This window comes from Sebastes fasciatus, chromosome 21 (genome assembly GCF_043250625.1).
Source record: "Sebastes fasciatus isolate fSebFas1 chromosome 21, fSebFas1.pri, whole genome shotgun sequence".
In the NCBI taxonomy this organism is placed as follows: Eukaryota; Metazoa; Chordata; class Actinopteri; order Perciformes; family Sebastidae; genus Sebastes; species Sebastes fasciatus.
Window position 1 is genome coordinate 10,784,226 of NC_133815.1, and position 21,576 is coordinate 10,805,801.

General features: G+C 42.1%; 1 protein-coding gene across 3 annotated transcripts in view; it reads right to left on the reverse strand.

Moving 5' to 3' along the window:
- Positions 1–1,065: 1,065 nt before the first annotated feature.
- ctdspla (CTD (carboxy-terminal domain, RNA polymerase II, polypeptide A) small phosphatase-like a) overlaps positions 1,066–21,576 on the reverse strand; it is a 36,737-nt gene continuing 16,226 nt past the window's right edge. For 2 of the 3 annotated variants that reach the window (XM_074622410.1, XM_074622409.1), the window contains exons 2-8: positions 16,261–16,427; positions 15,127–15,159; positions 11,770–11,871; positions 5,917–5,973; positions 4,189–4,281; positions 3,916–4,101; positions 1,066–2,229 (exon numbers count right to left, since the gene is read on the reverse strand). In XM_074622410.1, the coding sequence (XP_074478511.1) occupies positions 2,104–2,229; positions 3,916–4,101; positions 4,189–4,281; positions 5,917–5,973; positions 11,770–11,871; positions 15,127–15,159; positions 16,261–16,427 (764 nt within the window). In that variant the 3' untranslated portion in view covers positions 1,066–2,103. The remainder of the gene's footprint in view (positions 2,230–3,915; positions 4,102–4,188; positions 4,282–5,916; positions 5,974–11,769; positions 11,872–15,126; positions 15,160–16,260; positions 16,428–21,576) is intronic. The other variant, XM_074622411.1, reaches the window with a different exon arrangement.

Below are 21,576 nucleotides of genomic sequence, written 5' to 3' on the forward strand. Positions count from 1 at the left end.
CCACGGCGTGGTTAAAAATTTGGGTTGAGTGAAAGAAATTGCGGTCGCTATTGAAGACAGCTTGGCTATTTAAAAATGGTGGGTTTGTGCAGGATGTCATGCTAGTGACGATTCTGTCTGACCAGATCAGTGGTCTGCAGTGTTTTAACTCCACCTTCTAGTATTAGTTCAGCTCGCTTTGAACCTCAAGTGAGGTTACCTATACTATTCGCAACTTTGTCAATGAATAACCAAAAAAGAACAGTTCCAAGTGAGTCAAGTCTAGCTCGAGTTTAGCTCTGTTTTTGGTCTCCATAAACTACTGAGGGAAATATCTGCCTCTTTAGCTGCTAAATGCTCCATTACCTTCCCCAGCTAGTGGCTAACCTTTTCCGTCTACTGTTTGGTGCTGAACAGGTAGCGTACAGTTGGTTTATTAGAGCGTTTTCACTGGAAACATCTGAAACAAACTGCAGAGTCGGGTGAAAATTCTCTGGGTTTGTCACTACAAGCGACACCTTTCACATTACGCAGGAAAAGGCGTATGAATGACACTATATTGCACAAGGCACTTGGTGTGCAATAAGAACACCTTTCTTGTTTTTGGCGTGTCATTTTTACACAATGTACTGACCGCGTGCAAAGGTCAGAGTTAGTGACCTAGAATAAAAGAACACTGGAACACAGGACTTTCAAGCAGGAGACCGGTGTTTTGTTTTGTAAGTTACTTTAGGGACGTTTGTCATGTGTTTTTTAATGACGTTTTTTTCCGTACTTCCAGTATGTTACGTTGTTTTTGTACATATTTTACTTTTAAGCCCAATCATGACGTTTTTCCTAAACCTAAGTGGTTTTGTTGCCAGAACCTACCTGCTGACGTTGCCATAGTTTTGTTGTGTGGCATACAAATGACACTCAAAAAGCCTAAAATGCGTCCTCGTGACACGCAGAATGTCTGTGTATTGTCGTGCTATTCATACACCTTCCTGTGAGACCGGGTTGCACATTACATATGGTCATTTGATGACATGTTAATATGAAATATAGCAGCTTTAAGGTCTATTAGTCATTACACCTTGGCACGAACTGACAGTGTGCAAACTTGCAACTTTAATAATGTTGTACAGTACGATTTCAACAGCAGTCTTTACAATGCACCCAACCCCCTTTTCCCCAATAAATAGAATTTCATGTAATCTAAGCTAATTATTATATCTTCCTCAAAAGTTTAACATTTATTGGTGGACGGCGATGTCATCACAAAGGTTTCTTTTTTTTTTTTTCAATAATCAAGTGGGGTTTCAATGTCTTGGATTGAAGGATTATCAATTTACAGTCACTGTCAAGGATCAAATGACGTCAAAAGCACATTGAATTGAAGAAATCTTTGGTAAATTTAACAATCCAATGTCACTTAACTCAAAAGCAAAGAATCATCCGGGTCTAACAGGCTAGCTGGATACATTATTCTCTTCTGTTTTAAATGACATTTACCAAAGACTTCTTTCCAACTTCAATTTAAGGATTTAGTTAATACGCATTTAGAGATTTGAGTAAATATGCAGCATAAAAATGCGCACCCCATAACCCGACACAACAAAATCAGCACAGTAATGAAGGCACTTCATTCTGTAAGAGAAGATAAATCACAGTTGTTTGAATGAAAGGTCAGACGAGATACAACAGCCTGCATAGCACAGCTTAACACAAAAAAAACAAAAGGTCACCCAAAACCTCTTCCTTCTGTCTATTGGATTATTTTTGGTAACTAAAATATTACTTGATAGAATAGTAAAACCTCCGCTCTCTGATAGAAAAATTACTTTATGTATGTCTTGCTTAGAAACATATAGTATGTACATACAGTGATATAATCTTTTGTCAGTAGGAGTCCTGTACAAAGAGACCAAGAATCCAGAGATCCCTACAGTTGTTGTCTCTAGATTTCATTATGACCGGAGCGATTGCCTGAAGTCCTCGGGTTTAGAGCCACGCCGGGACTCCCAGCGCCGCTCGGAGGACATGAGCCGGGCCGCGGGGGCCGCGGGGGCCGTGGCAGCAAGGTGAGGCCTCTGTGCAGCGGTGGCCCCGAGGCAGGAAGATACCAGCTGGAGCCGCCGTCTGCTACCTGTTCCTCAGGCTCTGTAACAGACTGTAAACGTCCTCCTCTGTACTAAGGCCCTCAAACAGAGGGATCAGGTCCAGCAGCTCCGTGTCCGTCATGTCGTCAAACCAGGACTGCACTGGGACCTGTGGAGAGAGGAAACAGAGAGGAAATAGAGGAGATGTTATTTATTTGAAGGGAGAAAACTCAGCTGACAGTCGATGCTAAAGTGCTGCATTATAGGTGAGGAGACGGTGCGAGTTTTGTGTAAATAATTAATGGGGGAAATGCATCAAAGGCATGAAGAGTGGCAGCAGCTCCGCTGAGCAACTTCTCCGCAGAGGAGAGAAATCTCATAAAACTGGGAACACTGCCTCTGGCTCAAGCTGTTTTTTAAAACAACAGTGCAGATTAAAACTGACAACGTCTCGCATATATAATCATTTACCATCATTAATAACTTTATAACTAACTTATTTCTGTTGTACCGGTGTATTTTGACCCCGGTTCAGTGAGGATTTGGGGACATGTAAAACCTCATTGTAGCCCACATTTATATGTAGATTCACCTTAAAAATCGTTCAGACGTTTTCCATGTTTAAGGGTCATGTAAACAGGAGTTGATATGAACTTAAGTGTGAACAATAGCAGTAAGATTCCTAAAAAAAGATAACATAGCAGGCAGAAAGAGCTCATCAGTAAAAAAAATTGTGGTACCTGAACACAACATCCAGCCTTCCCTGCGCCTTTTTTATTTAAAAGTGCTAAATTTGATATCCAGAGAATTAATATTGCGGCAAACAACTATTAACTATGTAAAGTTATAGAGGAGTAATGTCTACCTGAGCAGAGAATGAAGTCACTCTCCCTCTGTGTGTGTTGTAATCAGAGTTTCTCCTTGCTTTGGCTAGCTCACGGCCGTCACTCTGCACTGCACTCATATGGCCGTTACAGCTGATATCGACACGGAAGCGTAGCGCCCAACCTACGGTTCCCCCTCAGGTTAACACTGTTAGCTCTGTCAGCACCGTTAGGGCTGTTAGAACTGTAAACTACGAGCCGTCAAGTCGCCGTCGCCATGTTGAGAGCCATTGAGAGGCAACAGAAATGTTCCCAATCCTGTATTCAGCACCTTTAACCTTTATTTAGCCAGGATATTCCCATTACGATTTTGAATCTAATTAGCCATTAGGCAGCTTAAAAGTTTTCACACAAGCACCACATAAAAACACAAATAACAGGCTTAAAAACAAAACAGCACAAAGTTCAAAACAACATAAAAACACAAAACATTTCACTACAGACCTAAAACAAACACCAAGTTACATAAACCAAAGAATTTTCATTCAGTGCCAGGACTGAGCACACATTCAGGGCTCGAATAATCCTTAATCCTGTTTTTAAAATCTTGCATGATTATAAAATAATCTAGTTTAAAGGACCAGTGTGTAGGATTTAGTGGTATCTAGTGGAGTGGTTGCAGATTGCAACCAAGTGAGTAACCCTCCCTTTCGAAGCATGTTGGAGAACTATGGTGGCCTTCAGGTAACGTGAAAACACAAAAGGCTCTCTGTAGAGTCAGTGTTTGGTTTGTCCTTTCTGGGCTACTGTAGAAACATGGCAAATTCTTAGTTTCAGGTGATTATACACTAATGAAAACATAGTTATGAATATTATATGTCAGCTAATAGATCCCTAAATGTTACACACTGTTCCTTTAAAATGTCTCCGTAGCTAACACCAAGATGAGGGTCCTTTAAACTTTAAAAGTGCTTTCACCAAAAAAGGTGCAGGCTCATAATGGAGACGAGGAGAAGGAGGACTTGACTTACTGCATTCTCAGGGTGGAAGATGTAGGAGGCAGGTGAGTTGTCTATGATGATGACTTTACTGAGCTCTCGGCCCAGCCGGCTGAGGTCTTTGACATAGTTTCCTCTGTGGAAAACACAGGATTCCCTGAAGAGCCGGGCGCGAAACACCCCCCACTGGTCCAGCAGGTCTGCCACAGGGTCAGCGTACTTAACCAACCAAAGAAACATCCGGTTAATACAGTGGGTGTAAAGCGACATCGCTGTGATCGTAAGTGGTAAACCGTGGGAACAAACCTTGGCTAAGCTCGCTGTGAAGAGGACGCATTCGTAGAGCTCCCCCATCTTCTGGAGGAACTCGTCCACGTGGGGCCTCTTCAGCACGTACACCTGAAACAGAGACACAAAAATAAACACTGTAGACCTTTTCACACTTGACAACATAAACATCCCTTTGTAATTCCTGTTGCAGTGTTTGTTAATACAGTAACTGACAGGAAGTAAACTTGGACCACAGCTGTTGCCCTAGCAACAGAATGGCAATGCAAAGGTCCATACCAAGTTTCAAGGCCTGGCGTTAAATGTCTAGTAAGATTACCCAATCAGTCTCAGTGGGACGCTGGCGTCTCACCCACTCTTTACGTGAGTCTTGCTCATGAACTGATTGGAGGAGGCTGTAAAGACTTTATTGTTATTTATTGGTTATAATACTTTTACATTCTAGGTTTTGATCCTTGACGCTTATGAAGTCAGAAAGGTTAGTACATGGTTTGACTTGAGTAAAACCTAAGTGAGAGTTAGGGCTAGAATGAATGTTTGTTGTTCTTTGTTGAATACTCGATTCTGATTGGTCAATCACAACGTTCTACGGTCTGTTATTTCTTTATAGCAAACCGCTATATACTGTATAACAGACCATTGCTATGGGCGCAGTTCTGATGTCGGACTCTGGTAGACCCTTTTGTGTCAAATTTCTTAAGAAATCAGCCGTGGAATAAGCGGGATAATGTACAGCTGGCCGGTTATTGTTGTGAAATAAACCCCTTCAGGGCGATGCACAACAATGACCGGCTCGTTGTAAATGATCCCTTACTTATTCATTTCGTTAGTTGGATTACAGTTCTGTAATGACCTGTCATATTTGATACCTTTAGAATTAAATGCATTAAATAAATACAGATTTTCTTCTAGGTGAACCTCAAGTCTACATATTTACAGCATATGATTCATCATAAACCTTGACTGCAGTTATTCACATCAAATATTTCTTAATTCTAAAAATGACCTTGGTTATCCTGAAAAAGAAAATGTGCGATACATCCATATTTGAAGCCAATAAGAGACTTTGAGAGTGAGAAACACGCACACATACAAGTATCTGACCTGGGTTAAGTTAGAGGATTAAACATTTTCAATACCCAGTCTTTCACAACAACAGACTTTGCTATCATATTTGAGATTTCTGCTCGTCTTCGTCCTCTTCGGCGGGTCTCCAGGGGTTAGTTGCTGCCCCCAAGTGCAAGTAATCAAGCATAGGCCGAGACAGATACAGAAAGCCTATCCTGGATTACTTGAACCAGGTCACAGCTACAGTCTAGCCGCTTCTGCTTCAGACAGGATGCAGAAAATCAACCTTTATACAGAAGTGTAGTCACAATGCAGGTGTAAAGGGTGCCTCTGTTTCTTCCTTTCTGCTGTGTTCTCTCTCTCAAACACACATATTCCTAATCAGTGAAGCATCTCTTCTGCTGCTCACTCAACAGTATCCTCAACACGCTTTGTGACATTTGTTTACCAGGTGACACAGTCACGTCACAGCACATCTATCTTTACAGCGAGCAAAGACGGGGAGAATAAAACAGAATAAATCCAGGGAGCAGTGTATGCGCTGTCCTACTTTTGACGTAACCGTGAGATAATAGAGAATAATGAATACTTAAGGGAAGAAAATGGAGCCACAGCTTCCAAGGGAGATCTTATAAATTAATACATATTATTTCATCCTCCATATCAGTGCAACGGTACCTGATGAACAGTCCCATCAATCTCCACTGGAACGATGAAGTCTGCATTGCTGATGGGCTGCAGGAGGACAAGAAACAGAGAGGATTCAACACTTGTGGGGGTTTTTTTGCTCACAATCTGACAAGGAAGCAGCTAAACCAAACCATATTTTTTGGTTAAAGAAAAATAGAGAAAGGTAAAATACTCCTATGAGGTGCCCCAGGCTAACTAGGAAGGCTTTAAGCATACTGTGTGGTTCCCTCCGCTCCAGTACTCTGCATCTCAGTGTTAAATAAAAACCAGAAGTGATACTCCGGGGAGAAACCTGGGAGCTGAACAAGATGACAGACGGTAACGCGGACCGGAGTGCCGACTCGTGTCATCTTTAAAAGCAAGAGAGGGGAGAGGAGAGGGGTGCAAGGAGGTGGAGGAGGATAGATGCCGGAGGGGTGTGGGTGGAAGACAAGTGGAGGGCGTAAAGACGAGGATGAAAGGATTAGGTGGGAGGCACGGCGGTGTCATTTCGGAGAGTAAAATATGTGACATAGAGGCAAAGAAAAAAAAAATGCTTCTGAATTTTAAGATGCACAAAGACGGCTGTCATCTCTTTGGATAGTTTGTTGTAGACACAAGAAAGAATAGAGGATTATTTAGAAGTATTATAAGCTGAACTGACTGTAATGCATCCAATGATATTTAAAGAATGCAGGTTATTATTATTATAAGAACGATGCAGTGCCGCTGCTTTGTCTTGCATCCAATTTTTTTCCAGTAGCCACGATATTGCAGCAAAACAACATCTAGTGGCTGAATGTCATCAATAGCACCTTTAATGCTTTATAACACACTATATATTGTGTAATTAGATATAACTCCTTCTGTGGGCATCCATGGAGGCTGCTGTATAAACAAATAATGAATTATATTATCGTAAAACACAATTGTAGTTATATAAAATATGTCTTTATAGAGGATGTTATAATTGTTGACAATTACTGTGCATTAAATAACACTTAAAATGTCTTTATTGCTATGTATAACTACATTATTGTGTTAAAACATTTTTTTTTATTAAATGCTACATAGGGGAAAAAACAGGATTTTTTAATGAACTCTAAACCTGCTTTAATATAAACCTACCCACATCCCCAATGGTTGCACTGTATGCTGCAGTTAGCAGGTACAGTTCAATGCCACCCAGCAGAGGGGGTGTTTGCTGCAGGGATACTACACACAGTACTTTGACCTTCCACATGTCACCTGTTTTATCTGACCATTATGGCGGTGCTGACAGTGGAACAATAGACCTACTGTACTACAGATGTTTGGTGATGCAACAGTGAGTCAATGCACGATCAAAGATCCAGATATCCCAGACAGATGACAGACATATGTGCTCCATTTTGTAATATATCCAGCTCTGGTTAACGCTCACACCAGAGAACGTAAAGACTGCAGCCTCGGTTGTCTAAAAACAGAAGCAGTAATGAGCCAAACCAGCGACAGGCATTGGTCCAATTTTCACATAGAGAAAAGAGAAAGAGGAGAGAGAGAGAGAGAGACACAGACGGAGGAAGAGAGACTATTGCTCTTCTACTGAATCACTCCATCATCTGAAGAGTGAACACACAACAGCTGCTCTGTAATGGGCCCCGATCCGAGACGGCGAGAGATATGGGAAATGGAGGAGGATGTATGTGCGAGAGGAGAGGAGAGGAGAGGAGAGGGATGAAGTAAATGGAGAGAACGAAGAGTATTTGTTTTATGGATCTCTGCTGAACCAGCGTTGACCTCAACAGACTAGATGGAGGGAACTTCTTCTGGCTTGTTTCAACTGATGATCAGTCGTTCAGTGTTTTCTTTACATATATACATATCGTAATACTTCCTGTCCAAACCTGCCACTGAAAAACACCTTATAGCTGCTTATAGCAGGTTTGTCCACATACAATATATCTGAAGAAATGACCTGCATAAGGAGCTCATTCTCACCAAATCATCTTCTTTTAAAACACTTAATTTCTATTGATTGCATGGCCATTTAATAATTATAGGTTTTATGGCTAATCCCTTATTTTGTTTTACACACTGTGCATATTACATTTTTACCATTATGTGGACAGAAAACGACAGGAAAAAAAAATTACTTGACAAAATAGTTGCAGATTTATTTTCTGTTGATTGACTAATAAACTTATAATATCAGGCCTCTATTTAGTCAGACAACTTCACAGGGTTAAGGAGGCCTAACTCAGTCTATGTGTGTTAAATGTTAATGCTACAGCATGATAATAATGTGCTGCTGACTATTTCGGCAACAGTTGAAACACGACAATGCCAATGCGGTAAGATTCATAAATCAAAGGTTTTCTGTTTGGTGAGGAAAAACTTGTCTGGCCTACACAAAGCCCGACCTCGTAACTCCATCCAACACCTTTAAGTTGAAGTGAGCCGGGCCTTATCGCCCACATCAGTGCGTGACCTTGCTCATGCTCTTGTGGCTGAATGGGATCAAATCCCAGCAGTCAGGTCCCCAACTCTAGTGGACAGCCTCTGCAGAAAAGTGGAGGCTGTTATAGCAGCAGATTAAAAGGAAACGTTGGTATTTTTCAGACTGGACGCTATTTTCCCCATGCATTTATATAAGTGACAAATGGGGATGACAATTTTTGAAACTGGTCCAGTATTGAGCCAGAACGCTGCAACCGGCAGCCGCTGAACGGGCTGTAATGTAATCGCTTGGGGCAACTTCTCACCGTCGAATTACGTTAGAACGAAGGTTACGATAATGTGATCCTAGTTCTATAAGCACAGGCAGAGCCCTCTACTGGACTCTATGGGCACAGTGGGAGGAGCCTGCTGAATGTATGCCCTGTCGGGACACCACATCGACTTAACCACACTGATCCAGACAGACGAAGGATTAGAAACCACAGCCAGTGGGCAAATCGCTGAAGAGAAAAAGATGTCTGACAGCGAGGGACGCTGCCTTTTATACCGTGGGGTCCGCACATATTTGGGAAAGGCACGTCCTAATTTGCCGTCTACATTTATGCAAAATGCATTGGTCAAATGTGTGCTTATGATTGGAGGAGAGTATTACCCATAGGGTTACAATATCGTAGCCGTCATTTTGACTAATAAACTTTATTCCTATTTCAGTCTTTTATCATCTTTTTTCTGTAAGGCTCTTTGGTTTTGAGAAATGTTATATAAATAAGCTTTACTATTATTATCATATATGCTGTCAGTCATTTGTACAGATCCAACACACGCTGGATCTAATCCTGGAGCCAGCCCAGGAATGATCTTTTCATCCATAAGATACGGGATAAAGCATACAGTATGTGATGTGTTATGTAACGCTTCTCTTTTTTTAGTCCACGTCCATCTGTGCACTATGTGAAACGTCCCCCTGTCAGTTCTGGTTGTTTTTTCTGCACTGACTGTCGAATACCAACGATGACTTGAACATTTTAGAATTAAAGTGCTTAACATTTTGATCCAGAATGACCTCCCGACTTCACTTCTAGAGATAAAAATAAATCTACAGGAAATCCTGCAGGCTTCTGAACGGAACTGAAAATGCTACGCGTGTGTCGCTTTCTGTTTCGCTCTGGTCCTCTGCCAACTGATTTTCATTTATTGCATTGCCCGAATCCATTTCATACTGATCTCTGAGAGCCAAATGCATTTTGACGGACTGAGTATACGGTGTGCGGCTGAGTTCCATCAAAAGGAGGAGAGAAAAAAAAGGAGTTGTTTTGTCAGGGGAGGAAAATAAAACCCTTCAGACTATTAGAACAGATCCAGGATTTCTGTGAAATTCATCCCGCAGTCATTCAAGGCAACAGTACACTGTATTGGACACACCCTGGTGTGTGGGTGAGCATGTACATGTGTGTGTGTGTGGCCCCGTGCTGCTGGCTTGTGACTGTACTGGGTGGGTCTACTACAGTGTGTGTGTGTGAGTGTACATTTTTCTCTCCCTATGACTTTCCACAGCAAATTAATTCCCAGACTGTCATATGAAAATGTACTTTGTACTGTTTTCTCTGCTGTTACGTTAAGGAACAAATAGTTTCCTTTCACTGCTGAATAAAAGTAAAAAAAAGATTCTTCAGCTTCACCTTGAGCTGCTGTTTTGCTGCACAACCTCTCTGGCTTTTTTCTCATGCCGAGGACAAAAGCCACAGATACAGTACGTACAGACGTAATGAGATCAGCTGGGGCCGAGGCAGAGCTGAGCTGAAGTGGGTCACTAGGTGTGCCAGGTGTGTCAGTAGAGGGAACTTATAATGGTGAGACGCACAAGTCTATATGCTGTTATCATTAGTCATCTGTCACGGTATAAATATCATGAATTCTCCCAGAACGACTGAAAATAACCGTCCATCTGTGTCTTATACATGTCAGTTAATTTAAGATACTTAACCAACATGATGAATGCTATCATGCTTTACAGTCTGAAGGGACAAACAAAGGATGTATGGTGCATTGTGGGAAGTCTAAAGCACATACAGTAAAATGTATTGAAATATCAGGTAGCTACCTTCTACAGGACTGTTCACTATCATATCTTCATATGATAGTGGTGCCATAAAAACAAGCAAGCAAACGTTTTATTACATAAGTTCCAGTAAAGATCATCCCCAAATTTTAGCAAGAAAATGCGTACAGTAGGCCTATGAATGACACGATAACGCACGAGGCATTTAGCGTGCGATAAGAACACCTTTCTTGCTTTCCGCATGTAATTTGTACGTTATGTAGTCCGTACTGACTGCAAAGTAAACGCAGTCACGTAAATATGCTAAGCTCAGAGTTTGTGACTTTTAACCAGGAGGCCGGTGTTCGACGCCGGTGTTTTGTGTTGCAAGTTACATTAGCGACGAGTTTTTTAGTGACGTTTGTGACGTGTTTTCCATGCTTTAGTTACGATGTTTCCGTACGTACTTTACATAGTTTACGAACTTAATTTAAGCTCAAACATGATGTTTTGTTACCTCAACCTAACTGAGGAAGTTACTGTAGTTTATATCATTATATCAGCATGTTTGCATTGTCATTGTGAGCATGTTAGTGTGCTGACCAGGTAGCAACCTTTGGGTCTGAGAAGTGAAGCCAATGCAGAAGTTGCCTTAAACCTGCATTCTTTCTAACAGCCAGCAGGGGGCGACTCCTCTGGTTGCAAAAAGAAGTCTGATTGTATAGAAGTCTATGAGAAAATGAGCCTACTTCTCACTTAATTTATTACCTCTGTAAACATTGTAAACATGAGTTTATGGTCTCAATCGCTAGTTTCAAGTCTTCTTCAATACAGCATGATGTTCATTTAGTAAATTATGGTCCCATTGAGAGTCAAATAATTAATCAAATTATTGAAAACGTTTCATCCAAATGAATTGCAAGGGTCTCACAAACAAAAATAATCAAAGTGTTTTATTATAGGTGGATGACTCCTTGGGAAGGGAAGGAGATTAAGGCTGTTAGCTCATAAAAAGCCGACATGCTGGAGAGATACAGGACATGCTGATGAATTGCATGATGCACACAGCTACCGAGGATGTATTGGTTGCCATGCCAACACCTTGTTATAGTAACAGTTAGACCTCCTTTTTGCCTTCTCTTGTTCTAACTGGTGTATAAAAGCCATAAACAGGCACACTCTCCTGTGATTATGTACACTAGCTCAGTGGCACCTCATGCTAATTGTCATCATGCCATCGATCCCATATTCACAGCAAAGAATGGCATCTTCGGGATTTATTTCTGTATAATCCTATTATCCCTCTCAGGCTGTGACATAACAGCACGACACCACTGAAACGATGACACTGAAATGTGTACTTGAGAGTTTGTGTGGTGAAATACCTTGAAGGAGCTGTGTACGAGGGTCTCGTCCAGGTCGATCACCACACAGTTCTTGCCGTAGTCAGCGATACTGACCTCCTGCAGGAGGAACTTGGCTGGAGGCTGCAGAGACAATACAAACCTTTTACAATATCATGTATGTACAGAGGTTCATTAGAGGGAACGGGCTGCAGAACACACTCCCTCCAACACATTCGTACTCGTACTGAGGGTGGGATGATGGCTCAGTTGGACTGTTGGAGATGATCACTTGGCTGCTTTCATTGACAGTAAAGAAACACTTAACAGCATCAAGACCAGCAGGGAGGTCAGTCACAATATTGATAAGATATTGATATTAAAATTAATGTTCGATGCAATGAACTGCCTTCTATTGTTGTGCATTATATCAGACAAAAATGTCTCAAGCATGTAAACCTAAACTTGATATCTAATATTGTTAGTTTGTTTTTCTCCTCGAGGGTTGAGGAGAGGTCCTTGGCTTTTTGACCTCTCCTGACACATTTCTTATTTTTTCATTATCTGGATTTTATGCAGTCTTGTGTGCAAATAAAAATAAATAAATAATTGCAATGGCTAAAATTCACAGCTTGGAAAAATTCACAGAATGAACATGATATGATGATATTGTTAAAATATGATTCCAATGAAGTACTATAATATTGCGATAACACAAATTTGTTTTAACGGTACTAACGTAACGCAACTTGCAAATTTTCGGTTGTAGCGTGCTCAGTTTTAAAGCTAGAATGAATATGATAGTGGCATCATATGAAACTAGAAAACCTAAGGATGTTACCAAACATGTCATACTAGCTTGTCGTGAAGGAGGTTTAATAACACTCCAAACTTACGCTAAATTTTGGCGACGAAAAACTGTCATGGCCATTTTCAAAGGGGTTCCTTGACCTCTGACCTCAAGATATGTGAATGAAAATGGGTTCAATGGGTACCCACGAGTCTCCCCTTTACAGCGATTAACTACGGACAATTATGCAATTAATCGCGACAGCCCTAGTTAAAAGATATAATTTTATGAACATGTGAGCGCTCTACCTGAGTTAAATGAACAATGACTGTCTATAGTGACGTATTGTGGTGAAAGCATTATGGTATTTTCGATAAAATAGGGCTGCATCATTATTTTCAGTATTTATTGAGTATTTACATTGTTTTTCCTCAAAAATCTGCTAAATCATTTAGTCTATAAAATGGCATAAAATGGAAAAAGGTTCATCGCAAATTCTCAGACCCCAAGGTGACACCTTCAAATTGCTTTCACAATTCAACCAACAGCCCAAACCATAAACATATTTCATTTAAAATGATAAACAGCAGCTCCTCATATGTGAGAAGCTGGAAGGTGAGAATGTTTTTCCATGACAATCACATCAAAACTACGTGTCCATCTGCTAATATTATGACTAATGTGCCCTCTGTGTGTGGTTGAATTCCTGCTGATATTCTCTGTGTTACCTCATGTTGACTGAGCTCTGTGACTGTGCTGCCTTCAGGGTCAGGGAGGGGGAAAAAAGGAGAAACACTTGTGTCCTCTGCCAAGCAGGCCTGGGGTTACAGACAGGCACGGGGCAGATGGTGCTGCCATAGGGGGCACACACTCACACATACTCACACACACACGTACATCCATGCATTCATGCACACACACATAAATCCATATAGAGGTGAGGAGCAAGGACTCTGTCAATCTTACGCACACACACTTGCGCTGCTGCTCAGTATGCCAGCCACTGTCTGCATGTACCTGTGTTTTGGTGCTGACTGTATTTGTCACGTCTTATCACGGGACTGCATGCTGATGTATCATGGGAAGAATTCCCCGTGAGCAAGGACACTGAATGACACCCCGTCAGGCCGTGATGAATGTGATTACATGCAGGTTGAGCAAACTAAAGAACGATTGACCGGGACCTTGACATTCTCACCAGGGAGCTGCAACGCGATAAAGAAACGCTTCACCTGAAGCCACAGCCCCCAGGGGGCGCTATCCCAATCTGATAACGCTCAATCACAGCGCACCACGCTTACTGATAGAAGGTCATTTTACTGGATCACCGTGAAGCAGACAAACAGATGCTGTCGGAGGTAAAAGTGTAAATTCCAGTACGTCCCCTTTCAAATGAATCAAATCGATGTAAAATAAAAACCATAATAGCTGCAGCATTCATTCTTTTTGCAGCAGAAAGCTAAAGATTCGGTCTTTTGTGACATCACGGTGTACGCTCATGATGATGTCATTACGTTGCGTTTCATGCGTAACGTAACGAAACTATCAAAACGCCTTTGAACTTGATCTACTCACAAAAATGAGCATCTCAAAAACTATAAAATATGCATCGTTCAAATAACTTATGGAGTGTTGAAGAAATATTTTGGATCGATATGTTTTGTGTATTTATTTAGTAACATTTTATGATTTTTTTTAATCATTTTTATCAATTATTACAGTTAATTGACTGACATAACCTTGAAGCTTAATTATTAAATTATTTTTGCACTAAGAAAATGAACAACAAGTTGCAGAGATGTCTTGTTTGTCTAATTCCTGATGTTGTTTTTAACAGAGCGTCACAGAAAAAGACGCAGACGCAACCGGTCCAGGTCAGCTCGAGTTATTTAAGTCACTTCCTCACCCGAGCCCTGCCGGGAATACAATAAGAGCAGACCTCGTCGCCACATGCACTTCCTGCCATTGAAGGGAGGTGTCTGCTGGGCGGTGTAGTTTAAAACTTGGCTGCGACGTGAGACGCTGTGAGTGTGAATATCCTAAATTACAGTAAACCACAGGCACCGCGTATAGATTCCAAAATAGCTAAATGAATTGCCGCTTCAGCACAAACAAAGCAAGCGAACGTCTGAGGGAGTACAAATCATTGATGCCGAGCCCCCCTTCTAATGGATACACAGTAGTTCATTGACCACTGAGTGCATAATCGCAATGTAATTGTGCTCAATACAGACAAATACCTAATTCAATCAAGTGCTTTCATCCATTTGTTGATCCAAACTGGGGCTGTAAAGGTCTAGCGTAAGATTCAATGAATCTGATCTAATAAGGAAATCAATCTCATGTTCTGTTCCAGTGATCGGAGGAACGCGGGAGAGACGGACAAAAGGACAAAGCCAGAAATAAATCATATGATAATAAATGGATTTGGATTCCACCGACGGAGGGTAAGCGGCACGAAGCAAAGCCGAACGATTATCGGGATGGGACGACGGTGCGAGAGAAAAATCACCTTTGTGCCAACATCCACATGCAGCGGAGCAGAGGGAGGAGGTGACTGTGAATGTGATGGAGCGAGATGAAGAGAAATGAAAGATAATAATACATACACTGGGGATGGGGATGACCTGGACCTGGTCACACTGGAGAAAATAAACAGAGAGGAAAAGAGAAAGAGATTGAGAGAGACAGGGTGGTAAAAAACAGAAAATCTTTGAAAATCGATAACATCTATAATCAAGAAATGCGCAGGAAGAAAAAGAGGGAGAAAAAGGGGACGTATACTGTGATAGAGAGTGAGAACAAGCTGCTGAAAAACAAACAGAGCTGCCATAGTAACAAACACGGCTGGCCAGAAATCCAGCAACAGTACACTGCTGGGAGGGACTCCAAAATCAGCCCCGCGCTATAACAAGGCTTTTTATGGCGAGGTTCGTGAGGTTCACTCTAATATAATGGGTTTGTTGAGGAGGGGGTCCGGAGCGGGTCAGCGCTGACCACATGTATAGTGTCTGTAAAAGGGCCACACATTCCTCCCCTGGACGAGACACATTTACAGGTAAACAGGAGTGGAAATGTGATGCTCCATTTATAGCCCCGGTGTACCTGCCTTGGCAGCAGAACGCCGTGTTTGCGGAGGAGCTCGGAGGGTTTTGGCGCCTTTTCCCCGCGGCCGGCTTCACACATCCTCACTACACTGGTCAGAGTGTGTGTGAGGAGAGGGGGAGGCGTGGGTGCCAGGCAATCCATCACACCGGACACGCACAAGGCCCACTTTATGGGGATTAAAGCAGTACACGTGTTGTCATGGGTATGGGCGAGCGACTGTGTGTGAGTGTGTGTGTCTTTTGAGCTTCTCAGCAGTGTTATTTTGTGCGCGCGGTTGTGTGCGTAGGCAGATATCGAAGAATGCGAGATGGGAAGCGAGCCCGTATTTTCGAGCAGCGGATGGTAAACAACCTCTGGGTTCAACGGGTTTGAAGCAGCTGGAAAAATTTGTGGAGGGAGCAGCTCAGCGAGGCTGCACAGCGCCTCAGCCTCGGCTCTCTGCAGGAAAAGGCAAACCCCTAACAAGCTCCCCGTAACAAAGCCAAACAAATGTTACTGGATCGCTCCAGTCAAACTAGGATTCCTGTTGTAAAATATCAACCGATTCCCACAAAGGTTTTTTAGTCATGCGGATGCAAATGGTATGTAATTTGGAGTCCGGCCAAGAAGGACGTGAGAGAAAAAATGATTTTCACCTTGGGAGGACTGCCATTCTCCTCTGGCGGCGGGGGCAGAGCGAGTGCCTTGTTGTTGGCGGGTGGTGGCTCCACGTGGTAGTCATTGTAGTTGCGGAAGCAGCAGAAGAAGGGGCTGAAAATGCTTCGGCTGCGATGCTTCTTTAGGCTGCTGTTGGACTGGGAGACTGGAAGAGATAAGGAAAGAAAGAGCGGGGTTATTTGTATACGTCAGCCAGTGGTGGAGGAAGTATTCAAATGTTGTGCTTAATACCACAATATAAAAACACTAAAAGTCACGCATTAAGAATTATGAATACGTCGATCGATACCACTCTCACATCTGTCCATTCAATGCAAAGCTACAACTAGCCAGAGGTGTGGACTCGAGTCACATGATTTGGACTCGAGTCCGACTCGAGTCACAAATTTGATGACTTTAGACTCAACTTGACAGACGATCAACTGTCCGGTATCGGATGTAACTCCAACAACGTCAGAGATGTTGGGTCTATTTAATTTTCTATCTTTTCTTGTTTATTGCTAAATAACCGAAACGTTTTTTTGTTTTTTTTATAGAACTCTGGAATCTTTATTTTTGGTGAATATTATTGGGACTTGCATTTGATTATCTTACACTTAATTCCCCTGATCCACTTTGTTTGAACTAATCCAACAGCATCCAATCAAGTTGCAGGAGAAAACCATGAAGAACTAACGTTACGTTACTGAGCGCCAGTTACACGGTTGTTAAAATGGCATTTGGTGAAGAGTGCATTATGACTTGTTTAGGACTCAAAACTCAAAGTTTAGGACTTGGGACTTGGGACTCTTCAGTCTTGACTTGGGACTTCTCAGTCTTGACTAGGGACTTGAGTGCAAAGACTTGAGACATACTTTGTACTTGCAAAACAATGACTTGGTCCCACCTCTGCAGCTAGCAGACAGTTAGCTTAATTTAGACTATTTAAAAGGTGTTATAGATAAAATCTTTATGTAGACGAATATTTAAAAATAATAATAATAATCTACATAACTTTTATAAAGGTGCCAAATAAAAGTATGGTTTGCCTAAAACATTTTTTATGATTTTGACTTAATCATTTAAAAAATGTTGATGTGTCCAAATTAATTTTTTGTTTATCACAACATCTAGTGGCTGAATGTTATCAATGTTATCAATAGCACCTTTAACAGGCAGATATGAAAGTGGTATCTATCGCAAAATGTACTCAAGGTTAAGTAATCAATGAAGAAAAAGTTTGATATGGTTAGGTAGTTTAATACAAATGCCCTTAAGTCCCGAAATGTATTCTTTTAATTTTGTGTGTGGAAAATAATAAAATGTTTCTGAAATTTAGTGGAGTAAAACATGGAAATATTCATGTACAAATAGCTCAACTTTGTGCTCTGGAGTTAAGTGTTTATGCTACAAGTAACACGATGTGAGATATAAAAAGGCCTCCCCTTGACTTTTGAATCAAGTGCTGATTTAGTGCCATTTCACAGTCAGCTGTTGAGAGTAGATATCATTATGTTTAAAAGCGTTTACGTCAATGAGAAGCATCTTCTGAAAGACAACATGATGCTCACAGTTGCAGATAGACTGCGTTTTACATGCATCGTCATTATCGTGATAAAAAGGGGGCTGAGATGTATGTTGTATGACACGGCGAGCGAGCACAGGGACAAAAATAGGCATCGTCAGAGAGCCCTCTGGGAAGGTAGTCCAGTTAATTAACATCAAGAAAGAAGGAGCGAGCGAGACAGACGGATTAATATCATATATGTGACATTAAAAGAAAGAAATGTTCACATTAAAGAGACCTTGAATGTCCAGTAACGACTACAAAAAAATCACTGTGCATAAACAGTAGATTCTATATTTTAAACAGCTTGGATGCGTTTCTATTATTTGACTATATTTGACAATAACCGAATGCTTGGGAAGAAGGGTTGATCTGTGGCAGAGTGCGGCAAAGCTCCGGGGAGAAAACAACATACACATATAGGTCCCTGGTTACATCATTCCTCCTCCACTGTCTCTGAAGCCCATGGCCTACTTTCACACTGACAGAGGAGAAACAAGCGGGCTCAGCTGGTCTGCAGGCCTCTATAAATGTTCTATCGCGGATTATGATTTTTATACTTTCTGTCTGTGAGGATAAAAATAGAAATTTTGGGCAGCTCCAGCACAAAGGCTCAAATCTGACAGCGCAATTATCCCGAGGTGTTCCTGAAGTCGAAAATTCTGCCAGTTTTAATTGCTTTAAAGGTAATTTCTAGGCATGGAAATCCCAAATCTGTTCAGGACTTTGAAGTGTCCACGGGCTGACTTTAGCTGGAATCATCATTTTCGTGCCTCGGAGCGGCCATCACAACGCCGTCCTCCCCGTTTGCCGCCGTCTTGTTAACGTGTTCATACAGCCGTGTGACACAGGCGGCCCAGTTAGCCATGCATGCCGAGGCTGTTTGCAGCCTGCTCCTGTTCTTCTGAGAGCCTTCAGATTGACGCTTGGATCTATCCTTGGGTTGCTCCGACTGGATCTGACAGGCCGCGGGCAGTTTGTCTGCTTTGTTCTCTCCCGCCTTTGTAGTCCAAAGCTCGCCGTGTGCTCTCCCTCTTCCCTCGATAGATGTTCCCGAGAAGCAACACTTCGGTAAACAAACAGCAGCTATACGGTCTGAACAGGAAGGCAACACGCTGTGTTACTAGAACCTGCGTGGTGATTGAAGGAGATGTTCTGCCCTCGTAGACTTGATGCTCGTACAGCAAACTGACAAAAGTGCACTGACTAGAGAAGTATTTCTCTCTGCATGTCTTGGGGATTTAAAAGTAAACTTGAATGTTTACTGTTATATAAAGAGAAAGCATTAACAGTTGAACACGACAGGAATTCATCTGATTAGAGAAAAGGCAAAACAACACACTGAACGCATTAACCCCATAAGAGAGAGGTCACCAACACACACACACAGTTGAGGAAGTCTCGTTAAGTCACAGGGATTTAATGTGGTCAAATTAAATACATATGCCAAACTTTATATCGTGGCACGATCTATAAAGAACATTAACTATCAAATTTAGGGGTTGGTTAACTCAAATAGGCGACAGTGTGAACTGGCGAAGCAGGTTAGGTTTGATTCTAGGTGAGTGGAATATCTTTTGTGGTGCTCACTGCATTGAATAATAGGAACCACTTTCTAATAAATAAAAGGAACTTTTTGTTAAGGTTTATACGCTGTATCTATAATGGCTTTGTTAATGGTTAAAGAGGACCTATTATGCTCATTTTCAGTTGCATACTTGTATTTTAGGTTTCTACTAGAACATATTTACATGCTTTAATGTTCAAAAAACGCTTTATTTTCTCTCATACCGGCTGTCTCAAAACGCCCAGTCTGCTCTGATTGGTCAGCTGGCCCACTTTTGTGATTTGTCAACGGAACCAAACTCTTCAGACTCCGCTCCAGCTCCGCTCTAACTAGCTTTGTTTGAGGGCGTGCCAAACTAGCTCTTAGGCAGGTATTATGCAAATGTATTACTTGGTGACATCACCACGTTACAGAAGGAAAGGCGGGACTTCAAGCAAGACGTTTCAGGCTGTTAAGGAGCAGTGTTTCTGTTGGGGAGAGTGCAACTCCCTTTGGCGTAACTTCGGTCTTTTTTTAATTTTGCAGAACTTTTACATGCACAAAAAAACTACAGTATATAACACACGAAAGGAAAAGGGAAAAAGCACAAAAGCATAATAGGTCCTCTTTAATGGTTAATAAATAATATAATACGGCTTTATTGATCAATTATGAGCCATTAATAAGAGCATTAAAACTCCATTCACTTCCATAGCATCGGGGGTGGAAACAGAAATCTCAGACACTCGAAAAACTATCTAGTAGTGGAATAAAGGGTTGTAATTTGAGTGAGCGGACCATTTAACGTAGTACGTTTCCAGTTTGGAAACTCTCCTTAAAGTTGGCCTCCTTGATGTCATTCTCCGCTCCTCCATTTTGAGGCTGTCTACATTTTCCCGCCCTGGTCCGCTGCCCCCCCGAAACCGCCCCGAAAAAAAGCAGGTGGGAGTGCGAGGGCGGGAAAGAGAGAAAGCAGAGGGAGCTTGGAAAGGGGAGAAAAGGGCGTAGAATGGGTGGGGAGAGTTACTGTGGCGAGACAGCCTATACTTGGGTCTGATTCTTACTCCACCCCCCTCCTGCACCACCACCCTACACAAACAGAGCTTTCCTTTCTCCCTTTTGACACAAACAACATAGCTGAGAGTTGACTGCTGCCGCCGGAGACCGAGCAAATACACACACACACATGCAGCACATGTTCACATGTTTAGGCAAAAGGCCACGTGCGCAGCGATCAACAAACCGCATACTTCACAGACTGACACAAACTTGTCCTTGCTCAGGAATGTGACCGGAGTCGGCTCGCCTTGCACGGTAACGCTCTGAGAATAACGGCGAAAGGTTAAAGTGCAACATTTGCCATTAAAAACACAACAACAAGCTAAATCCGTCAAATGAAACACTAAAGCACCCAGGAACTAGCTGACAGTGTGCAGTTCTGCTAATAAGGGATCCACCTCACTAAAATCTAAGTAAAGGGTTTTACTGTATCTAACAAAAGCTCCCTTGAGAGAGCGAGAGAGATATGAGGCCAAAGCTGCAGCCTCCTCAGAGCAGGTGCAGAATTATTTACCCACTGAATACACTTCATTCGATCAGCATATTCCCTTGAAGTGAGAGCTGTAAAAAGCGTCCCTTTATGGCGCTGCCTGTGTCATTGCTCCTGCTGAACGTTAGGTAACAGTGATAAAAAGCCTCTCTCTAGTCAATCAGAGCCAGCCGGAGCCCAGGCTCTCTGTCACATGTTCAGGCACAACCACTAACTAGGCCGGAAGAGGGAGAAAACGCAGGAAATTCTCGGCATTCCTGACAGGAAGAGATAATCACCCCGTGACCCGCAGCGTGGACTAAAGCCAAGCTCCGAGAGGGGAATATGATCCCCCGGCTTAGCTCAAGACTTTTGAGGTGGCCTCCTTTACTGTAGCTATAAAAGCACATAAAGTATGCACCCAGTCAAAACACAACATGCCACATCTGAAATACGACGGTAGGTTTAAGTTTAGCCGCTGAATGAAGTCTCAAAGGTTTATGTCAGGACATTCATCACTCTGGAGCCAAATGCTTCTGGGGGAGCAATTTTAGCAGGGCGAACGTTTAAAGGTTAATTCAGGTTTATTGCAACTTGGGTCTTATTTTCATAGTTTTTGGACATCGTTTCTATTAGTTATGAACATTGTGCTCACCAGAGGTCTGGGAATATAA